The following is a 25,594-nucleotide window of genomic DNA, read 5'->3' on the forward strand; positions in this document are numbered from 1 at the left end:
AAACTATTCAGATTACAACCTACTGTTAAATCTCTCTCAATATAAACCTGGATGCCACCAAATGAATGTACAATCTCCCTATTCTAAAAATGCACCCAATAGCCAGGAGAGGCAGTTTTTAATTCCCTACAGAAGTCAACGTTATGATTATTTTATGATTCACAATTGCTTTGATCACTGAATCTGGACTCCCTACATCAACCAAACATCCCTTTGCTTTGAAGCTGGAGATATTGAAACTAGCCAGCTGTCACCCATTGTATCTACTGTAGTTTCTAAGAGACACTTCCGTAGTCACTTACAGCTGTGACAGCACAACACTCTTCATCCACCACTGCAGTGAAGCCCCATCTGGGTGAGGTTCTTCAGTATCCTGCGTCAGCACCCCACTACACAGTATTTTAAGCAGAGAGGTGAGAAACTGCTTCACAAATTGGTGTAAAGGGAAACTTTAGAAAAGTCAGATTGTTCAAGCCTAGAGTGAATTTTTATGTTCCTATTAAGCTGCCTTTTAACTAGTCATTTTTTTTCTGTAGACCTACTACATATGTTGAACATTACATTGTTCTAAGTTTAAAAACATGTTAAAACAATGTTTGCAGTTGCAAGGCAGAATCGTAATTCAAGCTCTACAGCAAACAGAGTGTATTCTCCACCCACTCTACTCAGAAACACACACCCAGACTGCAGCAGATTCTGGCGTCACCTTACCAACCATCCTTGAACACGATCTGAACTATAATGTAAGAACATTGTGATTTTGACTGTGAGGGATATCTAGAGTTTATCATTTGTATAGCATAATGTGTGAGCGTGTGTCTAGTTTAAAGGTCTTGGGCATTTCTAAACAATGGAGTATTTTAAGGTTCAACCCAAGCTACATGCAGAGTATCAAGTTTTGAATACATGTAAATGCTACAAGATGTCTCATGGTGAGTGTTCAAATGTGCATCATTGTTTACGTGACATATCTGAGATGAGATCCTTTTGGGGGTAAATAATGGGAGAAACTGGGTTAGATTACTTTTATTTCTAATGACCCTTTCATTCAGACTTGTGGAAGATCACTTTGATTTTTATTTTGTGCAACGTGAACCTGAAATCACAAATGGCTTTCTTCTGTTGAAAATATTTGTTTTGCAATATCGGAAAATGAAGAAGCCTGATTCCAAGAACTGTTCACAACATTGTCTAATAACTTAAAGTCTAAGCTCTGACAATGTGTGAGTTGTAAAAGACAGGAAATTAAAGTATTGTAAATTTAGTGTTTGTTACATAAAAAGAAAAAAAACTACAATTTCAACCACAGAAGAAGGACCCTCTAAAAAGACAGATACATTCTGACCTTTAGCTGAAGGCAAAATATTATTCTGAATTAATTTCCAAAAAAAGTATTTTAAAAAAGGGTCCAAGTCCAGAAAAAAAACAAACAGAAACCATTGAGAAATCAATTTATTTCTATTATTTCACTAGTTTGCTTTTACTGTGTAAATAATTTACTAACCTCATTTTACTAACTATCCTGCTAGAATAATTGGAAATTGCTAACTGCAACTTAAGTGTGAGCTGGCTACGCGTCTGGAACGTGAGGGCAGAGCCAGCTTCGGGCAGCCTGACCAGAACTGAGAGCGCCCGATATCCATTTGAGCCACGATTAACAAAATCTAGACGTATATAATGTCTGCTTAAACAATAATTAAAGGAACCCAAGAATATTCTTACAGTTTATCACGTACCAAGGCTAGCAGCCTTGGCTTTACACCGTATCTGGCAAGGAATTGTACTGAAACTGTTCTGGGTGGGTTTTCTGTTTGTGATTTTGTATAAAAAGCGTCCTTTTGTATCAATAAGTTGAGTCAGTGCTTCATCGGCTTTGGCTCCCATATGCATACAGTACGTAATAAAGGCAATCCCTGCTTCATACACACCGGGATCGTGTCTCCTTTGTTGGACACAACACCATCTTTCACAGTGGCTCTTTTACTTACTGCTGCATAGTGATGTATTTTTCTACAACATTCTGAAGTGAACAATAACTGACAATTTTCACTTCAACTATAACATTCTGACACACTAGATATATTAATGAGTCCCGTCATCGTGACACTGTACCTACCTCTACGTACGCAGTCAATGTCACCAGTGTTAACTTGATTTTTTCATTTTATAACAGAAGTTCAACAGGAATTGCAGTCTCTCATTCGGCCTTCTTCTGCCCCTAGAGTGTGGTGAAGGCTTAGACCATCTGGTATTATTAAATACTGTACAAAAGTCTCTGCATGGCTTGAAATGCTGCATACTGTACTTTAAATCTTGCATTCATCGGAAAACTGTCAAATGTGACTGTTATGACTTAGTTCTTCTTTTGTAACTCAGGAAAGAGCCCGGACTTCAATCTTTCTCTATACATGTGTGTTTTTTTTTGGTGGGGGGGGGTCACTTTCTATACTAATTGTATACTGTGTGGAAAATAGCAAAGACACCTCTGGAGATATTCTCGTGTCTGAATCAGTAAATGCGTGTCTTTATAACTATGTGGTAATATGGTGATTGGCTGTCTTCCTGGTGTAATATTGCGTCATGCAAACAGAACTGTACTTTGTGTTTGCAGAGTCTATAGCACATTACAATCCTCACAGCATGACACAACAAGGTTTCCAATCTGCAACTGGACAGGCAACCATCTAGCAGTGGTGTCTGTCTCTTGTGAAGGACACACTTGTTTTCTTCATTTCATCAAAATGTGAGTATAATGAGAATTTTGCATGTTTTGCAGATCTTATCTTTGTGATATGCGGACATTGTTTTCACTCTTCTTTGTACTCTGCAAATGTTTTTCTTGTATTTCTTTTACTTTTTTCTACTATAATGTTTTCTTTTCTTTTCTAGATTTACTTTCTGAATTATATTATTGTATATTTTGCACATTGCCCTGAATCAAGGTGTCCCCTATGAAAATAAACAAAAAACAGTTTTCATTTACAATGATAACCAGGTGACCTACAGTATGTATACAGCAGGGCATTCACTGGGGTACAATAAGTCAAGCACCTTACTCATAGGAGCTACCCATAACCCTCTGGTATTTGGTTCAAAGCCTTAACCATTCATGCTCCTACTTTTTCTAAAAAGCAAAATAACTTATTATGCTAATCTGAGGATGTCACAACATTTAAGATGTGATACATGATTCAGTGCCTGGTACTTTTTTTGAATTTTGTAAAACCTCTCACCTATTTATATACTGTAGTAATAATTACTGTAAGCTTGGCTAATGTTAAAACAGCATGAGCACAATCCTCTCAGTGTTGCTTCAAGGCTGAAACAGAGGATCGGCGCCATACTAAAAATGTTCTCCATTGCAAAGAATCCAAAATAACAGCAGCAGCCCTTCAGAGAATATATGGAACTAAGTTAATACAACTCTTGCTTATAGACTAAACAATTAATTATTGTTGTCAATAATTTGTCACTTGAGTCTGTTTGTTCTGCTATGGATTGTGATGAGACTCCGCGCTGGTGTTTTTTAGAGAGGAATACAGTGAAATGGTACTTGTATGTAGTTAAATGTGAAGGTATATTAAAGAGAACACTATTATTGGGGTCTGCTATTATTGATGGTTCTTCAGAAACCTACCTCTTCTTTTTCCCTTGGTTGTTGGGGTTTAAACAGCCGGTGTGTTGAATGTCTTTGAGGTGGAACAGGTGGTTTATCCCAGTCCCTAGCAAGGTTGGGAAGGACTGCACACGACACAGTGATGCTGCTGGTTCTTACTGAACAAATGAGAAACAAACAAAACAGTGTTTTAAAATTCTGGAGGCTTTCTCAGTGTGGGTTCTTGTTTTTTTATTGCTCTGTTACATCACAGCACTCTATGATGTATGTATGGATTACTGTATGTGCTGTTACCAAATTCAATGCAGTGACTTTGCTCCTGGTTATAAACTTGGCTTGTTTACTTTGACTTCTCTATGTGTTTTTGTATCCATGTTTTCCTGGCTATGAACCTTACTGACATCTCCATCTATGACTCTGGACTGTGTCTGTTCACTATGCCAGCCTGTCTGCCTGTTCACTCCAGCTTGCTCGCTTGTCTTCCTCCTCTGCACCTGACTTCTTCTTTTGGCCTTGGATCGCTGCTCTCATTTAGAGCAGTGACATTGCACAAGGCTAATCATTAATGATGAGACACTAATAGATTATAATACAAAACCTAGGGGCTTAATACAGTTTTCTACAATGGCAGAGTCTGCATTTATAGAGAATAGATTTGATGGATTCCATCGTTCATCCTAGTTTCAAGACCATGAGGAATCTATCAAAATAATCTGTATAAAGGAAAATGAAAGCATCCCTATATTCTGTATCACTGGACACTGAAGATCCTGTAAATATTTTCATTAGCACACAATGCAAAGCTTTTTTTAACAGTAAGAAGGCTTTATCTTTTGTATTATCTTATGTATTAAAGTGAAAGTTAATAGTTTCAAGAAGCTGGTGCCTATGGACCTCCAGTATTATTTTGTCAGAACCTGGGCATTCTGTTTGTCAACAGAAAGTTCAACCCCAGCACTTTCAACTCTTTCTTTCCTTACTTTCTAGGCATTTCAGGAGGATCTGCAAGAGGAGTTATTGCAGCCTGCATACAGTCCTTCTAGTGACCATCTTCATGGTAACACTTGCAGTTATGCAGAAAGCAGTCTTTAAAAGCCACACGCGCTTTTCTGAACAGCAATCCCATGTGTTCATTCGGAAACAGAGCTCCTTCTTGGCCAAGGATGGGAATACGTCAGTCACTGAAGATGAGGTGGTAAAAGCTTGGGATGTCATAAATGTCCATTGCTCTGCCAATGTCAGCCTGGCCAGGATGCCGTGGTTTGCTGATCTGGGGAAAAACATCCAGCAGTTCCTCCTGTACCGACACTGCAGATTCTTCCCAATGATTTTTAACCATCCGGAGAAGTGCGAAGGGGATGTCTTCCTGCTTCTAGTGGTCAAGTCCATGATCCCACAGCACAGACGCCGAGAGGCCATCCGCAAGACCTGGGGCCAGGAGAGGGAGGTAAGGGGCAAGAGAATCAAGCTGGTTTTCCTGCTGGGGGCAGCCACCCGAGGGGAAGAGCACCCCCATCACCAGAAGCTCCTGGAGTACGAGGACAGGCTTTATGGGGACATCCTGCAGTGGGACTTTGAAGAGAGCTTCTACAACCTCACCCTCAAGGAGGTCAACTTCCTCAAGTGGTTTTCCATCTACTGCCCCAGTGTGCCATTCATCTTCAAGGGAGACGATGACATTTTTGTCCACACTGGGAATGTTGTTGAATTTCTGGAAAGTAGTGGTAATGAGCCAGATCTTTTCATTGGGGCAGTCCTCTACACCTCCCCTCCTGTCAGAGAAAAAAATAGCAAATACTTCATCCCTCTTGAGATCTTCAATGAGACATTTTACCCACCATATGTCAGTGGAGGGGGGTTCCTCATGGCTGGCCCCCTGGCTATGAAGATGCACATTGCTTCGGAGGACCTGGACCTCTTTCCCATTGATGATGCCTTTCTGGGAATGTGCCTAAAGGTGCTCAGTGTGAGCCCCAAGGAACACACCGGCATCAAGACGTGGGGAGTCCAGGAGCCTGGCAGAGAGACGATGAGTAAAGACCCCTGTTTCTATCAGGACTTGCTTGTTGTCCATAGGTTTGAACCTGGAGAGTTGATTCTAATGTGGAAACTATTGACCAGTGATCTCATCTGCACACAGGTCAGACTGAAGGCAGAGTGAGTCAAGGTAGAAATTGTCACAAAGGCTGCAGGCAAGATTAACAGTGCACCCTTGAAATAAAAGCAGTTTAAAGAAAAGGACTACTACTAATAACGTTAGGCACTCTCCAATTGCCATATAACAATTTCAAAGGTGTTTTCCCTCTTTTTGCAAATTAGGATCAATTGGAAGCCCCAGGTGTGGGAGAAAAAAATGTATCAATAGTTACTGTTTATCATTACCCTACTGTAAAACATATCTTAAAACTGAACCAAATCGTCCTTGTTTGTTACGACTTTTTGATCTGAGAGGGGGTATTATGCACAGGTCTTAGAAAAGTTAATTTGTTACCAGTAGAGTGTACTCTAATAGTCAAAGTTATTTTTTAAGAGCTTGAACTTCCACCTTCTTATGTCAGAAGACAGTGCTGAGCTCTTAAAGAAAATGTGTAAATTACACATTTATCAAAGTCATGTGGCCCCTATGACAGCTGTGCTCAGTGATAAACATTTCTCACCATATATTTTAGAACCTACTTTAACTGGACTTCAAAAAAGATAGTAGGGAGTACAAGAGAAAGTCAGCTAAATTGGAGTTTTTGTACAGATCATACATTTTAACAGTGAATCTAACATCACAGCGTTGATTCATGTGCATTTTGTAGATCATCAACTCACCATATTCACATGAATCAGGAATAGGTTTGATGTCAGCTGTTGGTTTATCAATACTTCAGTTTTATGTTGTATCATAAACCACTCCTTCTTAGTACAGTGCTGCTCTTTGCTTTTGTTCAGACATCAGCACCTATTTCATATCTGTCCTACTTCTGTCCTACTTAAGGTCATTGGGCCACATCGGCACGTCTGTTTTCTTCATTTTAAGGATTTGCAAAGCTTTTCAGATTTTTTTTAGCTTTTCTGCTAGTTCTATAATAAATGAGGAGGTTTTATGTCTAGTTTAAATCCTGGTACAACCACTTCCTACTTTCATGTCCTTATTCTAATTTTCAGATAGTTTGCATACAAGGTGCCTTTTGATTGGGAATTAAATAATGTATAGAAAAGAGAGAGTACAGATAAAGGGTGAATTCTGTTTCTGGGGAGATATGATTAGTGAAGTATGACAGGGACCACTGCTCTTCCTATGCTATATCAATGACCGGGAGTTTAGTGAAGCTAGTGTACTTTGAACATAATATGAAAATTAGGTGTACTAGCAAATCCTGTCGACGCAAATTAAATTCAAAAAGATTTATATAAAATTCAAGATTTTTCAAACACCTAGCAGATGAAGTTTGAAGTACTGTAGATAAAGTAGATTACATGCAGGTACTGTAGCAAAAACATAAGCAATAGATATAAAATGTGAAACACTGAGCTTGAAGAGGTTGCTTATTGAAAAGACTTCAGGTTTTAATTTTGACACATCATAACATCTAAACATTGTGAAGAATGAATAAAAAACAATGTTAGGATATATGACATACAGTACAATTTATTCGAATATTATTTTCAAATTGTATAATGTGTTAGCAGGACCTCATTTATAATGCAATATTGATCACCACATTACTAAAAGATATTGTTGATAATATAATATCACTAGCCATATCACCCTGCAAGGAACATCTGGCAGCCCAATGAAGCTCAGCAGGTGTGAGCCTGGCCAGTACCTGGATGGTAGACCTCCTGGGAAAGCTAAGGTTGCTGCTGGAAGAAGAGTTAGTGGGGCCAGTAGGGGGGTGTTCACCCTGTGGTCTACGTGGGTCCTAATGCCCAAGTATAGTGAGCGGGACACTACTCTAAAAAGGTGCTGTCCTTTGGATGAGACATAAAACCAAGGTACTGACCTTCTATGGTCATTAAAAGTCTCAGGGTTTCTGAGAAGAGTAGGGGTGTTTCCCAGGCATCCTGGACAAATTTCCCATTGGCCTTTAGCAATCATGGCCTCCTAATAATCTCCACCTATGAACCGGGTTCATCACTCTGTTCTCCTCCCCACTGATAGCTGGTGTGTGGTGAGCTTTCTGGTGCACTATGGCTACTGTTGCATCATCCAGGTGGAGCTGCACATTAGTGGAGGGGGAGGGGAGTCCCCATTACCTGTAAACTGCTTTGAGCGGAGTGTCCGGAAAAGCACTATATACTGTAAGTGTAAGGAATTATTATTATTGTTGCTCTGGAATCTGTACAGAGAACAGCAACGTCTTACATCCTGGGTCTTAAAAGAATACAGACAGGTACAAGATTTAGTTCTTTTTAATGTTGAAGAGAGAAGACTAAAAACTTACAAAACTTTAAAAGCATTGACAAAGTCAACCTGTGAAAGTCAAACAGTCAAAGTCAACAGTGAAATACAAACAAGAGGATGCAAGTTGAAACTATGCAGAAGTGCAATTAAAATCAGAACAGAAATCACATCATTATGTAAAGGATTATGGGAGAATGGATTGTGCTACCCAGCCATTTTCTACAAAGCTCAGTTTTGGCTGGATGAGATCCTCTGATCTATCGGCTGCTAACTACCAAATGGGGTAGCTGGGCTGAATGGCCTCCTCTCATCTGGAAACTCTGAAAACTATTTTTAACCTTTATGATTTCATCTGTTTCAGCAATTTACTGTGAGGATGTACAGTAGCCTTTTGGGGTTAAAGTGGGAAGCTGTGTCAGTATGTGTGCTGGCAGCTGTGTGCCACAAAGGAAAGCAGAAGTTAGCTCTGCACTGAAAAGTAGAAAGCAAGACAAAACACACCAGTTTTTCAGCTGGTGAGCATTTTTCACGTGCCATGATAGTAATATTGTCACGAAGCGTTCTTTCCCTATGCAGACAACACAATCCGGGGAGGAGTGAGGAAAACACGGGGAAAAAAGCATGCAATGGGGCTGGAAGGAAAACAGGGGGCGTGTTCATGGTGCGCTGGTGCTTGGGGGAGGTGTGTCTGAGGCAAACAGTCCAAGGGAGTCCGAGGCAAATCTATGGGTGTAGCAAAAGTCCAAGACCGGGTAATCCTTCCTGACAGACACAGTTTAAAGCTGGATCGGGATCCGGTGGAGGGAGGGGGGAATAAAAGGGGGGTCATAAAAGAGACGCTCCCTAATCCCGGACTCAGAAGGTCAGGATGCCGTGATGAAGCCTGTGCCGTTGCATCGCTCCTGGACTCGCGGATAGGCAGGCTTCCGGGCGTCCATCTTCCAGAGCCAGAAATGTCTGGCTTTTATAGCACGGGGGGCTGGAACCAGAGGCAGGTGCGGGAGATGAGTATTAAACAAGGAATGGCTAGAGCGTCCTTAAGAGGAGGGGTTTACAAGTGTGACAAACATGCACTTAATGTATATAGCGTTTTTCATCCCGAAATATCCTAAAACACTGTATTATAAAGGGTCCACTTCATCCCCATCCTTTCCATTCTCCTTACAGGGTAAACTAACAAGATGTGAAAAGGTTTTTGTTTGAGACAGGACTTTTGTCCAACATTTTCATTGTCCATATTCATTTTTTAGTGAAAGAAATTATGGAACAGAGGATAAAAATAACATTGAATCTCACCTGCCTGGTGTCCTTTTCTTCAGTGATCAGGTGCATAAATCAGATCTTGATCATGCAAAAAAAAGTTCTAACAGAGTGAACTGTTTGAGATAAATTATTCACTCTTCTTTAAAGTTCCAAAATGTTCATTACCAGAGGAAGGACTCATAAACATTGAGTGTTTGTGCTAGTAATTTATTATAAATAACTTAGTTTCCTTATGTTTCCTACCTGGTATATTACTTTGCTACCACACTTTAGACAAAAAAGTTAATGCTTAATTTTTACTGAGATAGGGACTGTGCAATGAACAACTTTAATAGATTTATTGCACGTCAAGTTGAAACCTGCACCCGCAAACCTGTGTGGGAATGCCAGGGCACTTACGGGAAAAGGTACAAGTCATGACACTGTATGGGGCTACTGAGTATGGTCGAAGTATGGTCGCAAGTTGGTTTGAAACCACAGAAATGTCTGGATGTGTTTTGGTCTGGCAGTAAGAATCATGGCAGTGTATCAGAGCTCTGCTGTCCCTTTCAGCTCATCAGAGATAAAAACTGTTAAGTTTATTCACATTTTTGTTTGGTATATAAAAATATAATGAGATCATTACTGTGTCAACAACTGAGAAAATCGTTGGGGAAATTGTGTTAATCTTTAACTTCTTCTTACTCATTTATTTGCATTCTCTACATTTATAGTTCAAGTTCTCTGCTGACCTTGCCCATTAAAATACCTAAATGACTTGAATTTGTTCACCAGAAAAACTGCCCATTGCCTTGCTGCAAAAACTCATCTTGAAATCTGCAGAGATCTCAAAACATTTAAATAGCTACAAATGAGAGGAGGCCATTTGACCCACAAACCTAATATGTTGGCTAGTAGGTAATTGGATTGAGGATTATGTTTTCATTTGATCTCATCCCTTAAGGTTTGGAATGTATCTGGTTGATCTTCTCTTCCAGAGCTGAATCTTTTTTTAAATGTGGTGTAGTGATATTGATGGTTTGAATTGACTGGAACACTTAGAAATAGGAACAGTACATTTCAAGACTGTTTTTTTGGCTACTAGGAATCAGTGTTTCAAAATACGCAGTCTTCATACAGATTCAAATGGAATCAACAAGAGCAACAATACATGTCAATCAATCTGCCTTTGACACAAATGGTTGATCATTCACTTGAGGATTCCACAGATTTTAATAACATCAAGGTTAAAATATATTGGCCGTAACATTTGTTATGGTCAATATTATAATAAAAAGTCTCTTATCACTGATTTATAGTTAGATTCACAAAGACAGATAAATATTGAGTTATTGTCATGAACTAAATGTTATCAAATTCAAATGAGTTTAATTCTTGAGTTTTTGTAATGTGCATATTGAATTTATTCCAAAACTAAAGCAATGCACTGGCTGGACTGTTCTATGGAGAGCTAAAAATCCAGTGGAGAGAGATGGCTGACTACATTCATTGTAGCTGTGTACAAATTTGTTCTGCAAAGGTTGTCCTCTTGGCACCAGAAAAGAAAGACGTTCTGCTTAATCTTGTGATGATTTACAGTAAACCAGATGTAGATCTGATCCTGAGTGGCTTTCCAATAGTTTATTCACAAAGTCTTACTTGAGTTCATCTGTGAGTGTGATGGTGGTGGGGAAAAATTCAACTTGTTCTCACAGGTTGTAGCTTCTTGTTAACAAAGGTCCAACTGCATTCAATTTGTTGATGAGGAACAAGTACAATCACTTTTCAAATTGAAAGATTTTCTTTGTTGCAGAGAATGTTTTGGACAGAATTCTGCTTCTGTCCATACTCTTTCTCTCTGCCTGGTGTTTTTTGAAGCTGGTCTCAGTCACATGGTTGATTAGTTTGTCAGGTTGCCAGGTTTTTGAGCTGAGGAAATGAACGAAGTTTCATGGTCATGCACCACATTTTAAGTCCCCTAATCGTAGTTAGTGATTGGTTGTGATGTCATCAGGCATAGTCTCTTTCCCACTCTCTATAGTTTCCTTCTTTGTTAGTTGTTCTTGGAGAGATTGCAGTGTGTGATTAACAAAATAAGAGAGAAACATTTTAGTTACCTGCTGTATGTATAGATTTATGTGCTATAATTGTAAAGAGTGCACAACGAGGCTGGTGCACAACGAGCCAAGGAAATAGTGGAGATAAATGGGGAGCTGGAAAGGGAAATAACACAACAAAGTACTAAGTTTACAAAACACAGGGTCAGACAGGCAAGATTTGTAGCCAGGTAGTCTTGGACCAAACAAGTCAGGGATGATCTGGGAACAAGACTGGGAGACAAAGCAAGAGTTAAGTACACGGCAAGCTAGATATGGCAAAAGCAAGCAAGCGATGCAAACAGGACTAATTACAGAGCGCTGAGCAGGGGTACAGTCGGGGCTTAAATACCAGAGCATAACAAGGTGATTGCCTGTTAATTAGTGGCAGGGGATACTGACAACTGCCTATACTGAGAATGGACATTGCCGGTGGCTGTATCAGTCCACGTGAAGACACAGAGTTGCGAATCAATATTTGCATGGGTATTACAATAATGTTTGGAGCTGTTACTAGTAAAAAAATATTTTATTCAATAATAGATGTTACATCAGCGGAGAAATTGCTTTATCGCCATAGAAGGTTGTCAGCTGTCAAACTGTAAGTGAGCTATAGACAATTGTGATATTGATATTATAATGATATTATGTTTGTGCATGTAAGCTTTAGAACCTGCATGTAACAATTCGCAAATGCCTAATAAAGTAGTTAAATTGTTAGATCAGCTGCCTTGTTTTTCTCAGGCAATAGGATATAAGACCATTTAATCCATTGTGGTCCAAGATACTACAATACATGTTTTGGCAATGAGGATTTATTTAAAAAGAAAAAGAACAGGAAAACAAATGAGAAAATAGGCTAAGTTTAAGAATTTGATCTGAAAAGACAGTCATGGGAAGAGTACTATGAAATCCTTTCCCATTTCTTTGCTGCTTACATTGGTAAACAGATTCCTAGTTAACTTTGTTTACACCGTGGTGCTCAGATGAATAGTTTGATTAGAATGTTGAATCCCAACAAGCCAGGACATAAGACATTTCATGTGCTGGTGGGCTTATTGAAAGGTCATTTTATCCTCAAACCCAGAGAAATAGTACAAAGAATCACACTTGATTTGCTGTTAAGAAAGCTAAACAAAACAGCTGCGATTAATTATGACAAGAATCAAACGTCCTAGTTAGCAGAAGCAGTTCTGATTAAAGAGGCTTTCTAGTCTAGTCAGCAAATAAGAATGTGCAGCATTTGCAAGAGAGACCTACAGATGTTGTGCTCTAGTATGAAGGGGAATCATGTACTGTAGCTTTACACTGTTTTAGAAGGAAAATGAAAGCAGTGCATTAAAAGCAATTACAAAATGTCTACTGTTGCAGAAGAAGATATGACACATTTGAATGTAAATTTAAGTACTGTAATGTGTGGAATGATTGGTTTACAAAAATGCAGGAATAAGGGAAAATTAAATGTTGAAGAGAAAGAGAGATGAAATCCCAAGCAGAAATTTGAATTGTTTCAAAATAAGCAGTTGCTCATAGACAGAAAGTAAATCTGGCAACAGTATCTTTTAACACTGACATTGGTATAGTGCTAAATGAAGAAATCTGTCTCCATTACCTGAAGGCTGTAAAGACATTAATGTCCCTGACCTGAGGGAGACAGATAATTTATTCAGGAGAGAAAATTAATGTGACTGGAGGAGCACAGGTCCAAACAGAATATCAAAAGCAAAAGAAACAGCTACACTACCACTATAATAGTGGGAAGTTCAGGTCCAAGAGACTAGCTGGAAGAAATATAGCTGGGTTGAAGGTGTCCTTGCAGGACGTCTTCACGAAACATGAAGTTTTCAAAGACAAACCAGGAACATCAAATAATGTCGTACTGTTTCTCATGTTGGTTCGAGAACTTTTAGGCTGCAATTTGTGAAACAAAAGGCAAAATCAGAAACTGGGAAGTAGATAAGAGAAGTGCTTATATTGGGACATGTAAATATCTCACATACCCAGCATTGCAATATTTACCACTTAACCACATTGTGGAAGGTGGTGCTGGGGTCTGTTAATTTAGCCACCAACAAAACTTACAGTGTATACTAAAATGCAATACAGCTGACTTGCTTTAACAGCCCCAGTGACTTAACACTACATAAAAAAAGACAAGACACCCACAAACATAACATAAACAGGACAAAGCAGATCAATGCTTGCTTGTATCAAGGGACAGAACCTAGAGCAGGACAGAGCAGGACAAGAAGTAATTACATATCAAAGAATGGGACAAGTGCTCAGATTGAAAGTTCTTTTTGACTCTATATAAGTGTGGGGAAACCCTTGCAGTTTGTCTGTTCTGAGGGGCAGACCCAGCGAGCATTGTTGTCCTTATTGACCTCAATAAAACTGAATCTGCACAAGACTGTGTCCTGCTCTTCGGATGAAAAAGTTCCCACAACAGAACATACTGTACAGAACTGGTATGCTGAATTATGTAGATAACAGTGGTTTTCTGAATTAGCTATGAATCACACATTCCAACAGATAATGATCAAAGAAGTCGGTAACCGTGTCCAAAAAGACATTTATATACTGCTCAATCATTTACCTTTTGGTGTTTCACTGACACCAGCTGTTTTCCAGCATTTCATGAAAGAAGTGTTAAAAGGCATTTCTTCCCATACTATCAGGCTTTACTAATAATCTTAGATCAGGAACTACCATTGACGGACATCTCTGAATGTACTCAAAGTACTTGGAAGGTAGGAAACAGCAAGCCTAAAAAGGAACAAGGATATATGTCTGTAGAGTAATTGCAACAGACATGAAGACACATTTATTGAACTATTACGGCAAATTCCATCCTACTCCATTACATTAGTTGCTGTGTAATTAAATCAGATGTTGAGTGGAAATGAAAATAAACTCAAGAGGAAGGTTAAGTAATAAAAAGAGCAACTGCAATCAGCAGGTATTTGTGTATGAAGAGGGAAATGGTTTTAGTGTGTGATGCCTCCGTTGAACTGGAGCAGTCACAGCTCAAAGGATGCATGATGGAACAGAGAAACCACTGGGATTCATGTCCTCAACATTGATCCCTGCAGCAGAGATTCCCTTTCAAATCTTACCCACCATAGCATTTTCATTTCTCATCGAACAATGTCATGCACAATGCACTGAATTGAAATTAAACGGTCTACGAGAAAACTGAATGAGACAGACTCGAGATGGATATGACAGGTTTAATTTTTACAGGTATTAGCATAAAGGTACACTCACATTGACTAATTTAGTAAAGCAGAGAGGGGTTTATTTAAGACAATCTAAAGATATTTTTTTTCAGGAAATGAAACATTCCCCCTCGCTTCAATACAGGGATTCTTTTTCTATTCTGCATGTGTATGCAGTAAATATATAATTACACATTTATTACGAACCCTTCGTCGCCATTGTGATTCTTTCCTTGTTATCTTATAATCAGTTTTTCCACGTTGGTGTTCTATAAGGAAGTGGTTGAGTCACCCGTTGATCAAGGACAGCAAGCCTGACCTGATTAGGTCTGCAGTGAATGCGGTTATTTGCCACATCAGTTTAACCTACCTCTGTCACATGAGTTAAGAATGTTTGCAGACTTTTACCGTTTCTGTATTTCTGTGGGGGTTTTTTTGCTCACCCTTATTTGTGGAGAGCTACTGTAAACTAAGGAAAATGTATGTAAATGTTACTGCAAGGATGGATGAGAAATGCAAATGTCAAGCAAAAAAAAAAAGAAATAGGGAGAATAGAAACCAGGTACTAGAAATGTGGCTACAGAGCAGTTTAATAATAAACATTACCATTTGACTTCATCACAAGGTGCTGCACAGTAAAACATTTAAACAAAAGAGATGCAAACTACAGTAAATTGAAACAAACCTTTATGTATGCATTCGTTGTGTACAGTGTGCATGTGCCAGGTTTCTAGTACATTCCTAGTTTCAGAATTAAAAACAGCAGTGAACAGAGAGATCAGGTGCTAATTTAACAAGAAAAGCCCTGTGCAGCATGAAAAGTGGTCAATACACTAGCGGTAAAAAATGTCACAGGTTCTATCCTTAACATGAACAGGGCTGGAAGTGATAACATATCCTTGTTCTTTTAACTATTTAATGGGTGTATTCAAATCTTCGTTAATCACTTCAGATTCTCTTATTATTACATTATTGGTTTATGCATCATGATCACAAAAACCTGGTTAATGTATATTTCATTAGTTGAAACACAGTATTCTTGAATTTAGTCCCTGGAAAACATGTAACATTTTTTTCTTAGTGTTCCTAACAACACTGAGAAGCCAACACTGAAGGAACTGAACTTTTCTAGTCGTGAACTTAGAAGAGTTTGTAGGGGTTTGATGCTTTTCAGAATCCTCAAGATCATGGAGAAAGTCAGCTGACTTCAGTATGAGGCTCAGCAGAACCATTTTTTCTCTTTTCCTGCGCCAGCTGGACAGTCTTAGCTCCAGGGCCAGCTGACAAGGACTGGAAAACCGTTCTTGGGTCCAGCCTTCCTCTCCCTATGAGACTTTTGAAAAATATGATCAGAACAGCCTGCCCAAGCATTCTAATTTAGATGAGTAGACTTTCAATGGTCATGTTATAACACTTGACAATGTTACTCCACACAATTATTTGATAAAGCTTTTTTCAGGCAAGCAATTGAAAAATGTTTCTTTCGAGCATCTGAAAAGTTAATGCAATTGTGTATGAGTAATTTTGAGATTGACCACAATAAAGAGTATTACAGCCAACATTCAGTATTTAAATCTGTTACTGTACATTTACAGTAGGCCACCCCTAACCCCCTCTCTGCTGGGATTGTAGCCTGTTGTTGTCTCTGTTAGTGTTTTGCTGGAGGTCACATCCTAATTAACATCAGCTGTGGACCTTCAGCTTTCCTATATAAAGGTAATGCCTGAGTTCAAGACATACAGTATCAGAGGAGCAGCATGGTATGTTTCAAGTAGTGGAACCTTGCAAAAGTGCTTGTGTGAGGGTTGTTTTATTTATCTTTTCCCTCCTGTTTAAGATTTGCTCCGTTTATTGTTTTACAAACAGGGACATGGGGTAACAGTATGCAGGTCAACGGCTCTTTAGTTTTATATATATATTTAAGTTCTCTTATTGCGTTTCTGTGGGGCTAATCGTTTTTTAGCACCCTATAAATTTGATGTCTTTGGTCCTCTTGGTTGCTGCCGTTTTATCGGCAGTAACTTTGCCCTACCAGAAACGTACAGTATATTGCCGCTTGCAGCCAGTGTAGTGATTTTCTTTCTGCAGCTGTGTATTGTTTTGCAGTTTTACATAGTGAAGAAAAATAATAGATTTGGATTAAGCCCTCCTTGCACACTATATGCTGAACCGGAAATCGAAAGCTTGCCAGCAATTGCTGAGCTCTGATACTGACGTGGCTCGTTTTAGCCTCAAGGTTGAAATTAGCAGCGTTTAGCCGTTAAATCCGCTGGAGCGAAGCGTTCTGCTCTTTACACAGTACAGTACCCGAAGATAAAATAAGCCATTCCAGTCTCTGCATCCGATTAGTTGCGAGTTCGTAAACTTAAACCCGGGCTGAAAGAACTAGAATTTCCTGATTAAAAAAAAAACTTAAACTCCATGGGGGGTATCAAATTACCTCCATGGGGGGTAATCTCTGTAGACGTCAGAGGAGCTGTGTAGATTTTATCAAAAGGAAGAGGTTTTCTGGAAAAACTCTTACTGAGAAAATGAATATCTTTTAAATAAATTTAAAAGCTCATGTTCCAAAACCAATTCATCCCCAAGTACTATATAGCATGCAGTTCAAGAGTAATCACTTTTTTTCGTTTAAGTGAGTAGCAACCTTTTCTGGGAAGCAGGACGTTTTTAAACCAATCTTTGATCTCTTGGTATGAACACCATTACTCGAACAAAGAAATCTTTTTTCCCTGGCGACCCAAACATTTTGTCCACCAGTTTTTCATAAATTGCGTAATTGTCTGGCTGGACGCCCTGGCACTCTTTACAGCTGATGTATGGACTGAACAGAGAGATAGTGATGTTCTATAATTTTGGCAGCTACAGTATGTGCCTTAAATTCTCTTACATACAATATTTATTTAATGCCTTTAAAAAAGCATAAGGTAAGGGTAATTCCCCCCGCCCTCAATTCTGCGTCTACAAATATTTTAGAAATCCGACTAGTTATTCATTCTTGAATGTACCCTGTAGTGTTGCAGGTACTGTAACACAAGCTCGTTGTCACTATTCCTAGCCACCCCAAAACTTGCAGAGCTGCTGTACTGTGCAATAGTCAACTCCATTGTTGTATGTAGCTGATTAATGGCTCTTAGTATTCCTGTATTCCACCCGTGTTAGCATTGTCAACCATGAATAAAGGGGAGCATGAGAAGTTACAGATTAGTGAGTTGCTTTGATCATTGGGGTGACAATTTTGCAGTTATCATTTAGCTTACATTTTCCCTTCTAAAGATGAATGCCTGAGCTGTTGTGGGATTTTTTTTATCCATTCCTCCTATTCTACAAGGGCAGGACACTAACTTATTCTTGATAAATTCAAACCTACGGTATTTTGTTGAAAATTCTTTCACATACTTTGTAAAGAATTCCTAACTTTCCAAACATTCATCTATTCTCGGTTTTTTTTGTCTTTGAGACACTAGTTTTGTATTCTTGAAATGCCCAAATAGGTGTTCTGTGTGATGGAAAATATTATATTTTTGTATTGCTGTAATCTGCCTGTTAATATGCCTGCCAATATTGAGATCGATACTAGTAATTTAAAAAATCCTGGAGTTTTGAGACAAAATACAGTATAAATTAAACCCATTATTCTCCTGTTTTATGTATTGGACATTGCTTTAATATGAATATTGTGAAATTTGATCAAGAAAACTGAAGCCTTCAAAATCAACACCTGTAACATTGGTGACATGACTAGTGTTCAGTTGTAACACCTGATGTCTGAGATTCAAAATGGACTGTGTGCCAAGATCCTACCAAGATAATGCAGTTGCCATAAATACAAGCAGACGGGTTTTGTAATGTGGTCGAATGTACTAGGACACTGAAAATCTAATAATAATTGCTTACACTTATACAGTATAGTGCTTTTCTGGACACTCCACTCAAATTGCTTTACAGGCAATGGGGACTCCCCTCCACCACCACCACCAATGTGCAGCATCCACTGGATGATAGATACAATATGTGGACATAAAATTTGATCATTTTATCCTTTCCACTGTAAGTTTTTTTACACTGTTCATTAGCTCATAATATTGCATTTACAAGCCATCATTATAGTAAAACTTAATCCAGTGTCCTGTGTAGTCCCATTGCCAATTTTCCAACAACTTTTGAGATATCATTCCTAAAGGTCCTTAAATGGTCTCTAAATATTGAAAATATTTAGTGTGGCTCTGAGTAACACTATGGAGCAATCACTATTTGTAAAGATAATGTACTGTATTACACCTCAAAATGTTCTTTTCCTGTTATCTAATAGCTGTTAAAAGTTGCTCAACAGCACTGTGGGTGTGTTCCTCACTTATCATAATGGCTGAGGTCACAGTCATGTGGTTGGACAGGACAGCATACAATGACCTCATAGTACAATTTTTGTTTTTCTTGACCAAATCTGTTTTGCCTATTCTTGCATTCCAGAATACTGGACTGGTGTGTGTCAAGTCACACCACAATAGTTTACCTGATTCTCTGAAACAGACTTCTCTTAAAGGTACATCTTGTAAAATTTGTGCAATTCCCTAAACATATTTGCTCATTTAATCTTTCCAGTGTATGTTTCAAAATTTGAAGTGAAATTTTTCTCAGAGTGGACAACTTGAATCAATACCTGTTTGATTGAAAGCTGCCAAAAACATTAATTATGCCTCTCTTAAAATATTATATAATTTATAGGGTCTAATGTTTGCCCTTATTTCTCCTAATTTCTGTTTTCTTCATTTTCGGTTTTCTAAATGGTTTAACTTCTAAGATGTTGCAAGAATGTTCTACCTGCCCTTTCCAAACAACCTGAAATGTCAATTTTTGTGGGGTTTCAATAATGATTGGGGGAAAAGTCAATTTACAAGACTTATGACCACAGTATTCATGTGTTTTCAGATAGGAGTTCCTATCTACTACAGTTCCTAAAACTGTTGTACTTGAACATTACTACGCAATATGGGTTAGACTCCTTAATTTTTGCAGTCAGAAAATGTTTCCATGGGTATTTCATGGTGTACTGTACCTTTCCTTCAGACGCTGTAATGCAGTAGGGCTATTGATCCTGAGAAAAGAAAAATGTAAAATGTTTCTCTCGATTTCTTAAAAAAAACTGTACTTCTTGAAAATTCTGTACATACGGGCTTTATGTATATTATTATACTCTTGTCCAATAAAATACTCTGGAATGAATGTATAGTTTTGAAAATTACATCTGTTCTTGGAATCTAGTGTCAGGTTCTCTGTGTTTTCTAGGTGCCTTAACTTGTGGGTTTTATATTTGTTTGCTCAGAAATACTGTATGAGTTTTCCCTGTCCAGGACTGCACTGTAGTGTGCTAATCTGGCAACAGGAAGTGGTCTACAAACCCTAACAACATTTGCAAAGACACAAATATGATTAAATAAAGTACATTTCTATTAGCTGTAAGTGTGCAATTGATTTCAGTCACTTTTGGACTTTAGTTTTTTGTTTGATCAGGAATGAGACCTCGCAAAGACTTAAAACTGACTGAAGGTTGATTTGCTGTTAGCTGAAGGTTTCGACATTGCATGTTATGACCCTTTTGATGGTGCACAAATTTTGTTTTTGTATAATATACTTATTGTATTAAATTCTTTTAATTACAATAAAACAAACTTTATATAGCTACTTTAAAAGATTTCCAATCTCTTTTCATTGAATGGGGGAAAACAATTTACAAGAGTACAATTGAAAGAAATATGTTGCAGAATTACTGAAAATAGCTCATCTCAGATCTGTCAAATGTAGGGATCAGTGGAAAGTGATCTGCAATACAAAATTCAGGAAAATGTTCAAGGAATTACAAGTAACCTACTGTAGATGAAATAGCCAAGTTTCATCTTCGTTTTGGGTTTCGTCTCTTTTGTGGTGTAAGTTGGAGGTTTTACAAGTTACTGTGTACATTTTACTTTCATTGCTGTTTGAAATGCACTCATCATTGTTATTCCTTCCTAAGTCCAAAATATGAAAATAGCATTGCAGTTTAGCTTTAATGTTGTGGCTGAAGGATGTTTACTTTGATTGCAAGTAGGCTGGGCAAAGATTTTTATTTTTTTTAAATAAATAAAAAATTAGATATAATGATGTGTTCCTGCTTAACTTAGACATTGCACGACTTTAAAACATATAAAAACAGGTTTCGAGAGTTAAAAAACACTTTTTATGCGCGAAAAATGGGTGATTTTTCTTCCTCGTGATCAGCTCAGAATCTTTGTGTACGCTGTAAGGTTTTTCTTATTTAAACGTTTAAAATACACGAATTTCATAAAAACAACACACGTTTCGGAGAGAAAAAATCCCATTCTTTTCTCTTCCTGGTGTGTGAAACTCATCAGCAGGTCTTTTTTTCCCAATCAGAGGCTCTGAAAATAGCGTACCGCCCACTGCGCTCCGTCAGAGAGGGGCGCGGCAGCTCAGCAGTACAGAACGAACGTTCTACTGCCTGGAGCGCGTATGGCAGCGATCGCGTTTTTAAAATTAATCAAGCAATATGAAGCATCTCTTTTTACTTTTAAGTCACTTAATTATCATTAAGCACAACTTTCTCACCACTTAGACTACTTTTTGATACCATCCTTAGACAAAGCAGAAACGTGTTGTTCTGTCGAATGACATTACAAGTGGAAAGATTACAGAATTTAATCGTCTTTAATTTTGTTACATTATACATTTTAGAAACGTTCCATCCATACAAACACCACAAAACTATTCTCGATTGTATTTCTGAATGGTATGTTACACTTAGTTCACTGTTTTAATTACACCTAATTAAGAAAGATAGGTGTTAGCATAAACTATTAGCAATCAATATTAAATTTAGCACTGTAATAAGTTGTTGCACTTTCCCCTGCATCTTGTAAAAATATATTTTCATTGTTCAAATATACATTAAATCTGACTATCATATAATAAGTTAAATACAAAACTAAAGAAGAAATAGTGGTAAATATAATTCAAAATATTTTGCTAACAATGTTAACTGTTTATAAATAATAAATTGTATTAACTAAAGAGTAGGATGGCACAGTTGTTAGTATGCTTTTTGTTTTGTTTCTTTTTCATAAATACAACAGTAGTACCTGATGTCTCAGTGCCTTTCAAAATTAAATTATGCATGCAAACCTGTGAACTAGAAAGATAACTAAGATATCCATCCATTTATAATGGTGGCAAAGTGGTTAGCATTGCTATCTTGGAGCACTGGGGTCCTAGGTTCAATTCCTGTCATCCTGTGTGTGTGGGGTTTACATGTTCTCTCTGGGTTACATGGTTTTTCTCCATATGTGTGATATGACTCCCTCTCGCACTCCAAAACATACTGGTAAGTTAATTGGTTTATGGGAAAACTGGCCCTAGTGTGTGTGTGTTTGTGTCTGTCTGTCCTGTGATGGACTGGCGCTATGTCCAGGGTGTATTCTGCCTTGTGTCTGTTGCTTACTGGGATAGGCTCCAAATCCTCTGTACTGGTAAAGAGATTAGGAATAGATGGAACTATACACAGTGTTAGAAACCCACTATGAAATGGCAGCATCTCACCGAGAATAAAATATTTTATAGTGCTGGCCTTTCCACCTCTCTTGCACATCAGTATCCATACTGTACCTAGTTATTTAAACAAATTGCCTCTAATTATAAACATCTTAATATGCTAGCTCTGTGGATCCGCATCAGCTATGTTTGCCCATTCCTTCAATTCATGTGCATCCAACACACAGTTCAATGCTAGTAACTGCACAAAATCTAAAATACAATCCTCATTTCAGTATCTATGTAAACATACAGTCTGTTAACTTCATCATCTTCATCAAAAGTATGCCTAACCCCATTAGGAAGTGTTCTTGTTATCAGTGTATTCCTTAGCTTTCCCAAAATTATCTTCTTCTTACCAACATCTGTAGTCTTTTATCCTGCAATAACTCATCCAACACTTAAATCCCCAAAAGCTGCTTGTGTTAATTTCTTTAAATCACAAATATCATGTGTAAATACTGGCCATTTAATACTCTGCATTGTGGGATAATAGTTTATTTTAAAGGGAACTAGAGAAACTAAGAACTAGAGAAATTAAGAAAGGCTTTTTTTCTAGAATTAATAAATGCACATCCTGTTCACTGGGGAAATTAAATCCACACTGAGCAATCTTCAATATGTTCAGAATATGACAGCGGGAATCCTATCAGGGATGTATTACACCTGTTTTCAAGTCCTTGCGCTGGTTACCTATCAGGTTTCGAGTCAACTTCAAATTCCTCATCCTCATTCAGTACCTACAGTATATGGCTTATTATCTGTCTATTCCCCCACCTTTGTCCGTCTGACTCTGGTCTTCTAGCTGTCCTCAAGAACATCTACATTCTGTGGGTGACAGGGTCTTCTCTAGCTGCACCCCAGAGCTCTCAATTTGTATGCCCAGTGATATCAGTCACGTACCCTGAGTGCATTTAAATCTAACCTCAGAACCTTTCTTTTCAGAAGACTTAGTGTCTGTATCTGCTTCATTTTCTAATTTTGGTAGCACCTCTAACTGCTTGTCTTTCTTATATGTATTTACTTTGTAATCTGTGGTCCTTTTATCTGTTTTTACATCTACTGTATTGCTTTGAGATGCCACCTTTAATGGTAATATATAAAATAAAGTTTTTTATTAGTGTTATAGGGAAACATGATCAGATTTTCCCTGGTTCAGAAAAAAAGATCTAAAGTATACGAGTTTGTCACTCTTCTCATTCCCTTTGCTAAATGACTTTTCATACTAATCTGATCAATCTAACTGCCAGTTTTCTGTGCTTTCTCTATCCTGCTAGATTTGCAATTATTCTGAAAATTTTCATCTTGAAATAACTCATTTCTAAATACCCTTTTCACAAATACCATCTTGCAGCAACTCTGCGACAAAATATACACTTAGCTCAACCTGACAGTTCATCCTGCTACCAACATTAAATAAAACAAATCTTAAGATTTCTATATTTATGTCTTTATTTAGTGGTTTCATTAGTGACAAAGGCTAAACTTTCCTGGAAAAATGTCTTTTATGTGTTGCGGAAAAAACTGACTTGCTTTAACAAAATATGTTTACAAGTCGTTTCACCTGGCAGTTTACCTGAATGCCCAACTATCTGAGAAGCCCTCCATGAAACCATAGTTGCTATTAATTCATTTAGGGCTCACTGACAGAATTGCTGTTTTTTATGCATGCTAATTTCTGATTCCTCACTCTGTTTCATGTTTATAGATTAGACTATTGATCGCGAAGGGAAATTGATGTACATGTTTGCATGTTCTTTTGTAAAATACACCTTTTTGTGATTTTTGTGTATATCTAAGCAAGTGTTCCTGCATCCCTCTTCTGCACTATAGGCATGGCTTTTATTCTGTTTGCTCCATTTCTAAAACTTTTTGCTCATGTGCATTTTTGTATTTTTTTTACACCTCTAGCACTTTAACGTCCTGAATTTTCATTTGACTTAATTTGTAGAATGAATTTGAGTTTTAGCCTTAAAAATCTTAAGTTTTAACTATCTTTTGTTTCTTGTCCTACAACTGTTATTATTGATCACCGAATTATTGTACTTGACATGACTTCATTCAGCCTTTCCTGAACGTCTATGACAGGCAGAGAGAGTGCTGTTTCTGGTGCGATCTTTTGCAGCTGACATTTCACTGTTTTAAACGAACAAGAAATTAGATTGCTCATAAATCACTTATCCTATATAAATACAGCGTAATTGCCCTCCGAAAATCCTCTTTTTCTTGTTCGTTTTAGAGACCTTGATCGAAACTGATTTTAGATGTCAGAAAGGATTTCTTTTCTCTGTATTTCCTACATTGCTTTGTCGAGATTTTAACTTTATATTTAGGCTCAGATTTCAACTATAAATCGTACACTAATTGATGTTTTGCTCCCTCTTACCACAAAAATAATAATGTTTAGTAGCTGGGATGAACTTTATTTCGTACGCGTAGCTACCGTACTACCATTTGGACACGAAGCGGTTAAAGATGGCGGCAAATCAGACACCCAGAGGGGGGGGGGCGTCTTCTTGCCTCCATAACTAAAATGTCAAATAGGAGTGGCTTAAGCGACATATACAGTCGTGTAACTGACAGTTTGAGGTAGCCTGTCGTGTAAATTTCGCTTTGTTGCTGATAGGTTAAGCTTTCGAAACTCTGCCCCAAAGTCATGTGACTGATTTTTCGCCCTGTTTCGTTGGTTAAACGCAATGATCACAAGCACCACCATGGTTACTGGGATGTGTAGTTTTTAATTCTGTTTGAATTATAACTGTACGTACTGTCTTCATATTTGGCCAGGGCTTTAAAGAGAAGGCGCGCCAAAAAATTTAGGTGCCGTCGTCTCCGCTTTAAAGGTACCCCCGTGCTGGAAGAATTTGACCTCGGAACGTTTGCCCAGCGTATTGCAAGGGAAAAGTGTCACGAATCGCACTCGCGCATGTAAGTGCTCCCACGTTCCCACGAGCTCTTCTCTCCCCAAACGGTCACACACCAATCTTCTCAGCACTATTTAAACCCTCACCAGTCTTCCTTTCCTTGCTCACAATTGAGTTCTCCTCCCTGAGCTCCGTACTTGTATGTTCCCTACCCGCTAACACTATGCCTTCGCCTCCCGATTTGGTACTGACGAACCCTCAACGCCTTCCTCGATTTTGGACCCAGCTTTTGTTCACGACTACGTCTTCGCCTCTCGAACTGGTACCAACAAATCCTCGACACCTTCCCAGATTTAGACCCCAGCGTTAGTACCCGACCACGTCTTCGCATCTCGTCTCTATTCCAAACCTTTTTGAAGAGCCTCGCATAGGATCCCAATCCTCCGTAGTCTGGTCCCCCGTGACAAAAAGAACAGAAACCTTCTACAAAAAAGGAAGTACCTGGACTGCACTGGGAACCCGAGACCCCAATAGGTTGGCTGACTTGACAGCCTCCGGCGCATGAAAAGATAAACACCCCTGAT

At 38.3% G+C, this 25,594-nt stretch overlaps 1 protein-coding gene across 2 annotated transcripts; it reads left to right on the plus strand.

Annotated features, from left to right (window-relative positions):
- The first annotated feature begins 334 nt into the window (after positions 1-334).
- On the plus strand, positions 335-20,255 carry LOC102692834 (UDP-GlcNAc:betaGal beta-1,3-N-acetylglucosaminyltransferase 7-like). Of its 2 annotated transcripts, none has more exons than XM_015355977.2 (2): positions 335-413; positions 4,604-20,255. In XM_015355977.2, the coding sequence occupies exon 2, from the start codon at positions 4,671-4,673 to the stop codon at positions 5,775-5,777; it is 1,107 nt and encodes a 368-aa protein (XP_015211463.2). In that variant the 5' UTR covers positions 335-413; positions 4,604-4,670; the 3' UTR covers positions 5,778-20,255. The 2 variants fall into 2 exon arrangements, with proteins under 2 accessions (XP_015211463.2, XP_006635323.3); XM_006635260.3 differs by lacking the exon at positions 335-413 and adding an exon at positions 2,490-2,743.
- The last annotated feature ends 5,339 nt before the right edge of the window (positions 20,256-25,594 follow it).

This window comes from Lepisosteus oculatus, chromosome 9, assembly GCF_040954835.1.
Source record: "Lepisosteus oculatus isolate fLepOcu1 chromosome 9, fLepOcu1.hap2, whole genome shotgun sequence".
In the NCBI taxonomy this organism is placed as follows: domain Eukaryota; kingdom Metazoa; phylum Chordata; class Actinopteri; order Semionotiformes; family Lepisosteidae; genus Lepisosteus; species Lepisosteus oculatus.